This window comes from Pieris rapae, chromosome 2 (assembly GCF_905147795.1).
Source record: "Pieris rapae chromosome 2, ilPieRapa1.1, whole genome shotgun sequence".
NCBI classification, from domain to species: Eukaryota; Metazoa; Arthropoda; class Insecta; order Lepidoptera; family Pieridae; genus Pieris; species Pieris rapae.
Genome location: NC_059510.1, coordinates 5,540,475 through 5,552,774, shown reverse-complemented (window position 1 = coordinate 5,552,774; position 12,300 = coordinate 5,540,475). Strand labels below are relative to the sequence as shown.

The following is a 12,300-nucleotide window of genomic DNA, read 5'->3' as shown; positions in this document are numbered from 1 at the left end:
CATACATTTTCTTTACTACAATTATCGGTTTATGTTATAAAATTTAGAATATTAAGTATTTACATATCTCATTTAATACTTTTTTAACAATGACATAATAATTATCATCATCTTAAATGTACTAATGTCATACTAATAATTGTTATGTCAAAATCATACATGGAGCTTATATTCCTAAAAATGTATTTACAGTTCGTCATGAGTGTTCTCAATTTCATCAAACTTTAAAAAATAATTTAACGTTTAAACACTCTAAATTAAAGTAACCTGACGTTTATTGTATTGGCGCTATTGGCACAGATAAAAGAGAAGAAAAGAAAATATACAACAGACAATTTTTTATAGAACAGGGTCTAAATTTATATACGATAAGCGATACCGACTTGTTTTTTAATAGCCCAATAAGGAAATACATACATATCATTCACAGAGAACACACGTATTACAGAAAACACAATAAAATAATAAACATTTAAATGATAAGCTAAAAATAAATAATACAATAAAAATAAACGACAATAAACTATATTAAGAAATACAAATATTAAATCAATTAATCGATTTAAAATTTTAATATATTTCTTCTCTGCAATTGTTATTGCAGAGAAGAAACAATTGACGGAACAATATAAATTAAGGAACCTTTAACTATAGAAAAGAGAATTTATGCGACCAATCATGTGTAAAACTATTTAGTGCAGTAACTTATAGTTATACAAGTTAGAAATCGCATGTCCGTTTCAATCAATCCCGTTTGTCTACAATTAGCGTCACTGCGTCCGACTGTTCAAAGTTGAACATAAAAGTTTTCACGTCACTATTCTCAGCAAAATAGAAATAGCCACTCTTAAATTTAAATTTATCGAAATTGTTATTATTTGTTAAATGCGGATAAATCTTATATATAAATTTCTCGTGTCGTGTTTGTGGTAAAACGGCTTTCCCGATTCTCATGAATTTTTGTGTGCATATTGGGTAGGTCTGAAAATCCAACAACATCTATTTTTCATCCCCTAAATGTTAAGGGTAGTCCACCCCTATTTTTTTTTTAAATTCTAGATAAAAAAAATATGATACAGCATTAAAAAATATATACAACCCCTAATTTTCACCTCTCTACGATCAACGCCTGTTTTTTACTATGGATGATGGCAAAATGACGTTTGGTAGGTCAGCTAAATTTTATAAATATAAAGTATTTTAAGGAATTTGTATTCGTCAAAGTGCACCAAAAACAGAACATAACATCTACTCTAAATTCAGACCAGTAATTTATAACTAACCTTATTTCCTAAAAAGTACATTTAACATAAGAAAGTCTAATAACACTACTTACAGTCTATATTAAGAGGGAGACACTCTGAGTATACAATATAGACACAGCTCTAAAGTGCAGTATTTTGTATCTTTATCACTGTGTGTATCACACATACATCTCTGTATGTTTCCAGAATAATACAGTCATTTTACAAACGAATCGCGACGCGTAGTTGAATGTTGATGACCAGTTTTCTGCCCGCGGTTTTCTAATCCCGGACCGAAATTTGTTCACATTTCCACTTGCACAATTTCCGTCAATTGTACTGCGAAAGTTCACTAGTCAATTTATTTAAAAGCCTTTTAAATAAAGCAACAAAAAGTAACTAAATACAGTTTGGTACTAATAATGTAACGTAATAAATAGATATTAAAGGTAATGTCCATTACGATAAAAATTAATTTTGAATTTTAATCTTGAATCTGACTAAGTTTTAAAGGCTTATTTTTGAAGTTATGCTTCTTTTGGCGCGTTAGGGAAAAATGATGAAAGTAAACTTTTACGCACACCGTCACAATAAACCGACACCCTGAAGTTAGCTATAGTCATCTTTTTATTTTGTGATACTTAATGCGTCGTAATAAAACTTTCAATGTATTATTTAAGTATATTGTTTAATTAAATTAAATACCTTTTGTCTGGTGTAGTTTCTTCTAAACGTAGAATATATTTTCTTTAAGATTTTTATCTTGTTACTCCAAAGAAGTACATCTTCTAACGCGTGTAATATACGTACACTCACGTTTTTTTTAATACCTCCACCTCAACCGCAATGACAAGGAAAAATTATTTGTCTATGGTCATGACATTAGCGTTTGTCAGAGCATAGCAGATTTGTAATCAGTTATTACATAACATATTTTCGTAACCCAAATTTTATGTAGTTTTTATTTATTTTTTTGTGAAATCAATTCTGATTAGGTACCCGTACGATTCATGAATTTTATGTAAAAGTAGTAGGTTTAAATTTAGCTTAATTATGGAGTTATATTCAGGAGATGCGTATTTATCAATCAAAAGTGATCTGCTTAGTTCCGACGAAGAAGAAAAATATAAATCGGAGTCGGGAACGCAGACACAAAAATGTTTAACAAATAAAGGTACACAAATATTATTTTATTTTTTTGTGATATCAGAATACATAAACGGAATAATTTGCTATTAGAATTGGTATTTTAATCTTCCGATTGTCATACCGTCTTGTTTCTGTGAAGATCGCGCGGTACAAAACCTAAAGCTGTATTCAGAGCATTCACTATCGATGTTGAGAGGTACAGTTTTTGGTTCTAATACCTACAAACTACTTGCGATCGTACGAAAATATAGATTGTATCGCAGTTCAGATGACCCGTGATCGGAATCGTTCGTCTTTTGTTTTACACGAAAAACGAATTAAAAGCAAAAGACGAGGTTTACTAGCTAACTAAAAAGGGTCAATAAAAAAATGACCCCGATAATATATTATTTAGGTAAATGGCATACAGCATGTTCTAGAACTAGAACTATGTATACTTTTTTTAGTTTATGTAGTAGTTTAATCAACAAAAATTTTATAGGGAAACTATCTTCCAATAGTATGATGAAAGCGTCTATGAGCAGCGGTTTGAAACAAATAATACCAACTAATAAACCGAAAAGAAGACGAGGTATATATTATACCTTAGACATAGACATAAGATATTATATTTAGTACTAACGAAACACACAAAATAATACAAATAAAGAAAATAAAAGAATGAAAAATAACATTTTTTTTTTCTTTTAAAGGTGTGTATTAAGTGTGAAATGTGTGGGTTTTGTGATAGTAATCGGCTCTGGCTTAGCATTATGCTGAGGAGCAGATTGTTGTACAGCGCTGGTCATTCTGAGACCACAACAGCTAGCGACTGATCGCAAAAAATAAAAATAATATTTATGCTTAATTTATTATGCATCCTTCAAATTGCGTATGGTTGCCGGCTGTGGGTACCTTTAAAGTAACGCACATACTACATAAAGCATTTTTAATTGATTTTCGAATCGTATAATGCCGCGGAAATCAATACATAAACAAAAAAATAGTTGGAATGGTTTTTGTAATAAAAACGAACTTGGCATACAAAATATTAATTACAATTTTGATTTTTTATTATGCTTATTTTCAGTTAAATTAATGAACTGGAAAAGATATCATAAGCTAAATGTAATTTATTCTTTTTTGGACGAGCTTGAGAGGGACTATCCGGCGATATGTACAGTGTCTGTAATTGGAAAATCGGTTGAAGGAAGAGATATTAAGGTTTATTATTAACTATCTTTAGCAGTAGCTTCTTTTTAGCTACAGGCGATAAAACACTCACTTTCTAAATTTAAAACTTCAAAAGTGTTCGCTACTAGGCATAGTCTGTTAAACTTTTAATTAATAACATTTTAGGCGTAGTTTGCCTGCTACATGTATTTCATTATTACCAACCGCGAGTTGACACAATGTGAGCTGTAAAAATGGCGGCCTGTGTCCATTTTGCTATATATTTATGTCCCATAAAATTGTGGAATTTACTGAATGACTTAAACTCTTCTCTCACTCTTCTCTCTGTACTCCTCTCTCAAAGTCCACTAAAAATGCGTGTCTTTTTGGGCGTCCGGCAGGCTCGTTTATCCCCCTATTATATTTAAATCTTAATATATATATTTCTTGTGTGCGTGTGTATGTGACTGAACTCATCCTAAACGACTGGACCAATTTTGATGAAATTTTTTGTGTGTGTTCGTGGAGATTCGAGAATGGTTTAGATTCACAATTTTATCCGCTGGACAATGTTTTTTTAAATTAATTAGTAGTTGTTGATTTTGGAATGTTTTACATTGGATCCGACAGACGGCGCTACCATCGCACTGTCAAATTTTAAATAATATTCTAATTTTAATTTTAGTCTGTCCCGACAGTTAGCGCTGCGATCAAATTAAAAAAAAGTTTTGTTATCATTGTGTTATTGTAGACCATGTGCTGGATCGTTAGATATTGTCATAACATTTGAATAATAATTTTCATCAAAATGGTCCAGAATGTTTTAGCTTATTAAAAAAAGTTTGAAATTTTCAAATTAAAGACGTATAGACAGGACAACGTCTGTCGGATCCGCTAGTATATATAATTATATATATATATATATATATATATATATATTTATTCGATTTATTGTCCCAAGCTACAAAAAAATGTTATTTACCCATCTAAGTATATTACATAAATATACATGTTAACTGGCTAGATGACTACGACTATGAGGTCGTAGTTTCGAACCCCGGCTCCACCAATCAAGTTTTTATTTTTGCGCGCAACATATTTATTTATACATTGAAGAAACGAAATCTGAGGAAACCAGACTTACTGAATTGCTGTGACTCGCAGAAAAGAAATCGGACACAATGACTAAATTTTTTGTCATATTTCTTTCAGATGTTAAAAATATCAAACAGTGACGCCGGTAACGCTGCGGTCTGGTTAGATGCATCAATACATTCAAGAGAATGGATCAGCACAGCTGTTGTTACCTACTTAGCTGAATTCATCGCTAAGAATTTTCAGAAACACCCCAAATCGATTACCAATAAAGACTGGTGCGTACAAACAGTATTAAGATTTTGTTTTACTGCAATAATTTAAGTCAACGTAATGACAATCAAAACAAATAAATATAAATTGTATTATATTTAAGTGATTTGGTAAATTTTGCAAAAAAAATTTAAAAATAATTAAAAAGGAAGAAAGTATATTTTTTTATTTAAAGTACACATACATAAAGAGGGCCCAAATCAGCTTCAAGTTGCAACAGCAACACTGATTTGGTCCCATACTATCTTTGATTATAATATTATAACTGATTTCAATTTTGTGTATACTTTAGATAACCTAGGCATACAATTTGACCTTCCTTTCAGAAGAACGCGTTTTGGCCAAAATTCACCGATGTCCAGATTAGGCATTCCAATAAACGAGCTAGATCTGGATATCGATAGTTGCTTCCCTCACCACCTTGCTTTGAAATCAATTTTCATTTAGTTTCTATAATATATGAATAATGTAGTGTTTTCTCTTCGTATTTGTTCTGTTTTCCTGTAAGTGCTTGTCACATTAAATTTTGCAGTTTATTTTTCTTGAATAAGTAATAAACACATGTATATGTCATCTACATTTCTAGGTCTAGGGTCTCTTTCAGGGTCTAGATAGTTTGCAATATTATTTTCGTGCATGTGAACATTTTCGGTTTGTCATGTTCATTTGTTTAGTTACGATATAGCGATACTATGGTCATTTTTCAATTTGTTACTACCCGTTTAAGAGAATACACATTATTTTACAGGCATATTGTACCGGTATTAAACCCAGATGGCTACGTATTCACACATACAAAAGATCGCATGTGGAGAAAGAATAGAGCACATCACGAGGGAGAACGCGTGGGAGTCGATCTTAATAGGAATTTCAGGTTAAATGTTATTTAATTTTTTTTATTATTTATATTGAAAATCTTTATAAAATATCATATAATTGCTATATACACTTAATTTTTTCTAATATATAATAGCTATGGGTGGGGCAATAATGGCGACCAAGGTTCATCAGGAGAGCCAACCAACGTGTTCTATAGAGGTCCTGCGCCGTTTTCTGAACCGGAGACAGCAGCAGTACGGGTAAGGAATATATAAATTTGGGTCAATAGTTCCAGACTCAAGATGCCTATGGGCCCAACTGCCTCCGATGGCCTTATAAAAAAGAATAAGGTTTATTCTTTCAGTAGTGTTGATTTTATTCGGCTTCTACCCTCGGCTGCACTCTAATTGAGTTTCTGTCTATGTACATTTAACACTCGTTCATGCGCTGAAAGTAAACATTGTAAGGAAATCGCATACCTTATCCATCCAAAAATCCAAAGATCCAAAAATATGACGGTTTGTGGCAGTCACAGAAGTCTACCTACTTGCCTATTAAAATCACCAAATTATCACGAAACAGACACTGAAGAAAAAATCTGAAGTCCAAACCTCAAAGATACAATCGACAAGCACCACTGCTTTTTTTCATATTTCCTTAAGTGCATGATCAATATTATATATTACTGTATATGTACTAAGAACATACAATAGTTAAACATATAAGAACATATGACCCCTCGCTATAGACCTGTTTGAATTTTCAGGACACGATCCTCGGGTCAGCGTCGCCATTCAAAGTATTCCTGTCGTTCCACAGTTACTTTGAACTGATAATTTTCCCTTGGGGATACAAATGTGAGCCGTGTCCTGACTACTTGCACTTACTGGAGGCCGGCACGGTTATGGCAAGGGTATTCGCGTAAGAACATAGTAGATTAGTTAGTACATCCTGTTTGCATGGGACTTGTAGGTATTAATAAAAAAACATTTAAAAGGATAAGTCTCAATTAGCTCAAGAATGTCTTAAAATAATCAATCAGCTTCAAAAAATTTATCATTGATCTGGAATTCATTTCGCTTGTAAATATTCATTACGTATATATTTAGCATAAACCTTGCGCGAACTATGTCATAGTCATAGTCCAAAAAAATTCTTGCTTAGGGGTCAAACACCAATGTACTATGTGCGCATTCAACAGTCACTAGATCGGTTAATGAAATCATCGTGAGGAAACCAAGGGCCAAATAAGTCGACGGCGTATCAAGCACACTTGGTCAACTTCTTGCCTATTAGATTGACCATGAAACAGATACAAAAATTTTAGGCCCAGACGTAAACAGGTTGTGGCAACATCTGTGTGGTGTAATATAACTATACTAAAATAACTTATTTTCAGGCAATATATGAAAGTACTGGTATGATCTACAAGGTTGGAAGCACGAAGGACCTAACCTACTTTGCATGCGGTACAAGCACAGACTGGAGTTATGCTATAGCAAAAATACCATATTCCTTCATGATTGAGCTACGTAGCAAAAAATATAGATTCCGGCTCCCGAAGGACCAAATTATCGAAACGTGTATAGAAATCTCTAATGCTGTGACCAGTTTAATGGATTTTATAGATAACACCAAATTTAAATTTAAATCAAAAAAATAATAAAATCCATAAAATTAAAAAAAATGGTAACTGTGTGTAACTTGTAATCGTTGTTGTTTTTATTACGTTGAATTATGTTAAAAGAGTTTTAATAATAAACAAGGGATAGATATAATATTTTATTTCAATAAAGAAACAATTACTAAAGGACAGCAACATGCAATAATTTACTCTTTTTTTCTTGAAAACATTGTACAATTTATACACTTTTTCTGATCCACAAAATTAGCTAAAGCTAACACGCCATTCAGGACTTCTTGGCAACAGTCTTGGATCTCTTCTTTTGGTAGGAGAAATTTGAACTCCTTACTTCGCAGTTCAACGAGATATGAGAACGGTATGTGTGCGGTGCCATAGCTCCAATCAATACTAGTTCCAGCAGCCAAGTACATGAGATCTTTGAAATTTCCAACTTTATACATACGACCGTTTGTTTCATACATTGCCTACAATCAAAATACAAAATTAGCTATTGGATACTAAACGAATAAAATCTCAGCATTGTCAGATTGTCATTGACTTATTTACGCTTATTTGCAGTGATTCCGAAATACAGTACAATTAAAATATATAAAAAGGAGGGCAACTGGTGGCCTTATCGCTTTCGGGCGACCATGCAACCGACCTGTGAGGCGGAAATATTAAATTAGATGAGGTGAGCGCCAGAAGAACAAAACAACATAAGATATAAAATAACTTAGACAAAAATAATGAACCAAAACAAAGCAATAAAAACTTATGTAAACATACTTATGTACATCTTCACTTCCAAGTAACATATTTCCATTCATAGAACGACATATACAGCTTTGTTAGTCCATGGACGTAGATGCATGTGCGTGTAGAAGATTTTCCTTCAATTAGGTGGCAATAGAAAAATTTGAATAAAGCATTTTCTACTTAACATATACCTTAGCCATGGCTGTGCCTCCCTCCAATAGCCTGACATAATCGGCACAAGGCTCATTGGTGAAACACCAAGGAAAAGATATCAACTCGCTGTACGCATGAAATGTGATAAATATCTTGAAGGGAATAGTTGAATACAGTATTAAATCCTGAAAACCAAAATAAGTATGAGAAGAATTAGTACAGGACTCAAGTTAAGGATAGGCTAATATTATTAAAAGAAATATAAATGCCATATATTGTCAGATTAAATGACCTATTATGATTGTGAATGACCTAATTTCACATTACCTTAACGGCGGCTGCTTCAGGCTCGGAGAATGGCTCGATACCACGGAAATTTTGGTGATACGGATCGCCTGAAGAACATTCAGATCCACTGCGCCCCCAATTATACCTAATCATAAGAGTGTATGTTACAGTAAACACTAAACAAATTTAATCAAGGCCAAACAATTTTATTTTTCAAAATAAGTAATTTATTTAATTGTGTATATGTTCGTCCTTCTTATTCATCCTACGAATCAATCCTGGATATAATTCAATGATATATAATCCTAAGAAAGCACTTATTGATAAAAAGTAAGTATGTGAGTTAGTAGGTAAGTTTAAAGTAGTTTTAAGGAAATATTTTTGCCTCTCATCGTAGAAAAGATGTTTCTCACCCAAAATTCCTGTTCAAGTCTACTCCAACAATTGTGTTATCCACACGAGCTCTGTTCTTCCGCCACATCCGGTCGTGTAAGTGAGAGTGATAATAGCCGTCTGGGTTCACGACAGGAACGATAAACCTTAAACAACATTCATAATTTTTACGATATTTTTACTGAGGTAATACATACATAAATTACAATTATCCAAACAATACAATCGTAATTTCAAGCGCTCACTTTGTTAAAACTCAACTGCCTCCAAATACGTCGTAATATATATTGACCTTACCAGTCTTTATTTGTTATACTCTTCGGTAGATTATTAAAGTTTTTCGCTATGTGATCCGCGATAAAAGTCACAACAGACGTACTGATCCACTCCCGCGCATGTATCGTACCGTCTAACCACACACCTGTGTTCGTAGCGTCACTGTTTGAAATTTTTAACATCTATAAACAATTTAAAATCTATTCATTCATAATTTACTAAACGAATAATTTACATGCAATACTAACTTTTATATCTCTGCCTTCAACAGAACGTCCGATGCTAGTAACGGTGCAGGTAGATGGATATTGAACCTCCAAATTCTCCATAAAATTATAAACAACGTTAAGAGGATAATAATCTTTCCAGTCCAAAGTACGCCCTGGAAAGATTAAAAGGTTTCTTTTTGAATAAATATAATGAGATTCGATAAAACTAATGTTTTTATAAACATTTTGACATCGTATTTTATTTTTTAGCACACTATATTATTTAAACTGCTATCGGCGGCTACTGCCGGCTATTGCCGCCGCAAACTACATTTCGCCTTGATATTATTCTTTTACTTAGCACAATTTTTGCTTTGAGAAATATTAAAATTATGAATAAATAAATCAAAAAATAATTTAGTCGAATTGGTCCAACCGTCTTCGAGTTTTGAGCTTACCAACATATTTTGCGATTCATTTTTATAACTAACTAATTAATTATTTCTAATACAAATGCAAACATTTTTGGTTAATGCTTTAAATAATAAGTCCCAGAGAAAATATACATCTTATCCATGTTCAAAGTAAAGCACGTCTTTATACCACGTACCCATAAATTAATAACATGCCAAATATTTTCTTTCATGGAATATTTACCAAAAAGTAACAAAGTTTTTCTACTGCAACCCCTAACATTAAGAAATTACCTACTTTGAAAAGGATTTTGAGGTGATTTCGATTGTCTTGATAACGAGATGTTGTTTGGACTGTTCGGTCTAACAACTGTATCAGTCGAGGTAACTTCGAATACGATATTTCTATCACGCAATAGTTTTTCCACTTGCATAACCCTATTTCCTTCGACCATAATGTCTAAAGCACTCTTTTTCTGCTTGCAAATAAAAATAGCTGTAAATATTTCATGGTTAGTACTCCTAATTAAAATAAGTGATTTACCTGGTTGATATAATATAAGGGTCAATATCTGTCAAATTGTCTACGTTGGGGTGCAAAGAGAGAGAACTATGTTTTGTTTGAAAAGGCTTTTACGATGCTACTAAATATGTCTTAGAAGTATAGCTGAATGACATTAAATGCCTGAATAAAAATCCATGCTCCCAGTTCTTCAAGTTTTAGTTTTTGTAACAGACATAGCTAGAACTAAAGTAGTAGACAGGGGGATATGAGAGTAGATTTTAATGACTTTACGAAAATCTAGAATCTTAGAGAACATATAAAGGAATATGTTAAGTTATAACGAATAGTTCCTTATAAGGGATGTTATACATACAGCCTTTTGTATCTAGGCTCTTTAGGAATGTCCTTTGCCCTTCTTTTACACATTTTACATCCCATGTTTGGTACCGTCCACTTTTAAGTGCCACTTTGGCTGAATTTTACTAAAATTTTTAAATATAACAAAATGTGACTCATCTAAATTTTGACATGGTTTGACGCAATCTTGAGAGGTGGAGAATATCAAAATTGTCAAACACATTTTTGTCTATGCTATAAATAAAAATTTGTTCGGTATTAGAACCTCAGTTGGGAATTAAAAATGGCACCCTGATTTTTTTTAATGGGAGCGCCCATGAACAAGTTACTATTTAAAACTTTTAGACAGTCAGAAAAATATTCAGGTTTAATTTCAGAATATAGAACGTTTCTATTATTCAAATAAGCCCATCGCACGCAATTAATTGCGTAACAAACGCAATTAATTAATCAAAATAAAATCAAAGTCAAAATAGACCCTGGCTTCAAGCAGTTGGAATTCATCCATATTCGTAATTCAAAAGTGTATTTATTTATTTATTAGGAAACGAAACAGAGACATCCTTATAATAAAAACAAAGTCAAAAATAAAACACAATACAAACATCCACTTACAACACTGGATGCATCCACAACAGGTTACACTTATACAGCCATATGATACAAAAATCAACAAAGACCGAATCACTGAAATCTCACATTCAATAATAATACAGTAGTTGCAGAGTTTTGAGGACAGCATACACTGGAACATTATGAAGTTACTAAAGTCTCGCTGATATAAAAAATTAATACAATAAATAAATTGACTTTGTAATTAAGTATATGATCTGTACACACCTTTGCAGCTTCCAAAGTTGGCGATGCAGTCGCTTAATGAAAATCATTATCATTGATTCTCGATTCGATTACGACAAAAATATTGTATTTTAATTTTTTTTAAATGTGAATGAACTTAATGGAAAATATATTAAAATAATTAATTATTAAATCATACAAACGCTTGAAAAAATGCTTGTTAATATTTCTCGAAATTAATAAATGATATTGTTGTAACAGTTACCTGCTTTTAAATAATTGTAACTGACATAAATGATGTTTAATATTTATTTACCTTACTAACACAGGAAGCTGAATTGATTCCGAACATTAGCCGTTGAATCATTTAATTCATAAAAAATTATATCAAATGTACAGAGATTTTTTATAAAGGATAAATTAAATAATATTAACATGACAAATTCTACAGATCAGCATGGTTTACTGTTACATTTACAGCTCTGAGGGCGTACGTACATATGAGCAGAGAAGTAGTCCCGAGACGTAGTTTTCAAATCGATTAAAAAATATTAGCCAGACGTGAGTAGAGGAGATCCTAAATTCATATCATAGGATCGAGTAATGAGTTATATGTGATAATTAAAGTGAGAAATCGTAGTAAGCCGCGGCAGGCCGCTAACCAGACGGCGACCCCAAACATCACCCGCCACCCAAATGTCGCCTCGACGCTGTCTTACAGGCGTTTATCTTTTTAATTGCGTCTCCCCCTGCGACGCTTGTTACCCGCTTGTTGGATTTATCGGTACCTTTT

At 32.4% G+C, this 12,300-nt stretch overlaps 2 protein-coding genes across 3 annotated transcripts; one reads left to right on the top strand and one right to left on the bottom strand.

Annotated features, from left to right (window-relative positions):
* The first annotated feature begins 2,238 nt into the window (after positions 1 to 2,238).
* Positions 2,239 to 7,424, top strand: LOC123690546 (carboxypeptidase B-like). 2 transcript variants are annotated; one of them, XM_045634093.1, is made up of 8 exons: positions 2,239 to 2,418; positions 2,875 to 2,964; positions 3,463 to 3,596; positions 4,758 to 4,918; positions 5,662 to 5,787; positions 5,887 to 5,992; positions 6,499 to 6,645; positions 7,132 to 7,424. In XM_045634093.1, the coding sequence occupies exons 1-8, from the start codon at positions 2,298 to 2,300 to the stop codon at positions 7,393 to 7,395; spliced, it is 1,149 nt and encodes a 382-aa protein (XP_045490049.1). In that variant the 5' UTR covers positions 2,239 to 2,297; the 3' UTR covers positions 7,396 to 7,424. The 2 variants fall into 2 exon arrangements, with proteins under 2 accessions (XP_045490049.1, XP_045490052.1); XM_045634096.1 differs by having other exon boundaries at positions 6,499 to 6,653; positions 7,132 to 7,276.
* Positions 7,425 to 7,548: 124 nt separating this feature from the next.
* On the bottom strand, positions 7,549 to 10,875 carry LOC110998576 (carboxypeptidase B-like). Its single transcript, XM_045633916.1, has 8 exons — positions 10,726 to 10,875; positions 10,146 to 10,343; positions 9,474 to 9,607; positions 9,247 to 9,407; positions 8,970 to 9,095; positions 8,596 to 8,701; positions 8,307 to 8,453; positions 7,549 to 7,841 (listed from the first exon to the last, which is right to left on the bottom strand). Exons 2-8 carry the CDS (start codon positions 10,300 to 10,302, stop codon positions 7,563 to 7,565), a joined length of 1,110 nt encoding a protein of 369 aa, XP_045489872.1. The 5' UTR covers positions 10,303 to 10,343; positions 10,726 to 10,875; the 3' UTR covers positions 7,549 to 7,562.
* Positions 10,876 to 12,300: the final 1,425 nt, after the last annotated feature.

Coding starts and splice junctions, on each gene's coding strand:
- LOC123690546 (XM_045634093.1), top strand. CDS start 2,298: ATGGAGTTATATTCAGGAGATGCGTATTTATCAATCAAAAGTGATCTG. Junction 2,419..2,874: donor AAAATGTTTAACAAATAAAG/GTACACAAATAT, acceptor AAAATTTTATAG/GGAAACTATCTTCCAATAGT. Junction 6,646..7,131: donor CCGGCACGGTTATGGCAAGG/GTATTCGCGTAA, acceptor ACTTATTTTCAG/GCAATATATGAAAGTACTGG.
- LOC110998576 (XM_045633916.1), bottom strand. CDS start 10,302: ATGGTCGAAGGAAATAGGGTTATGCAAGTGGAAAAACTATTGCGTGAT. Junction 9,408..9,473: donor TTGAAGGCAGAGATATAAAA/GTTAGTATTGCA, acceptor AATTGTTTATAG/ATGTTAAAAATTTCAAACAG. Junction 8,454..8,595: donor CTGAAGCAGCCGCCGTTAAG/GTAATGTGAAAT, acceptor TTTGGTTTTCAG/GATTTAATACTGTATTCAAC.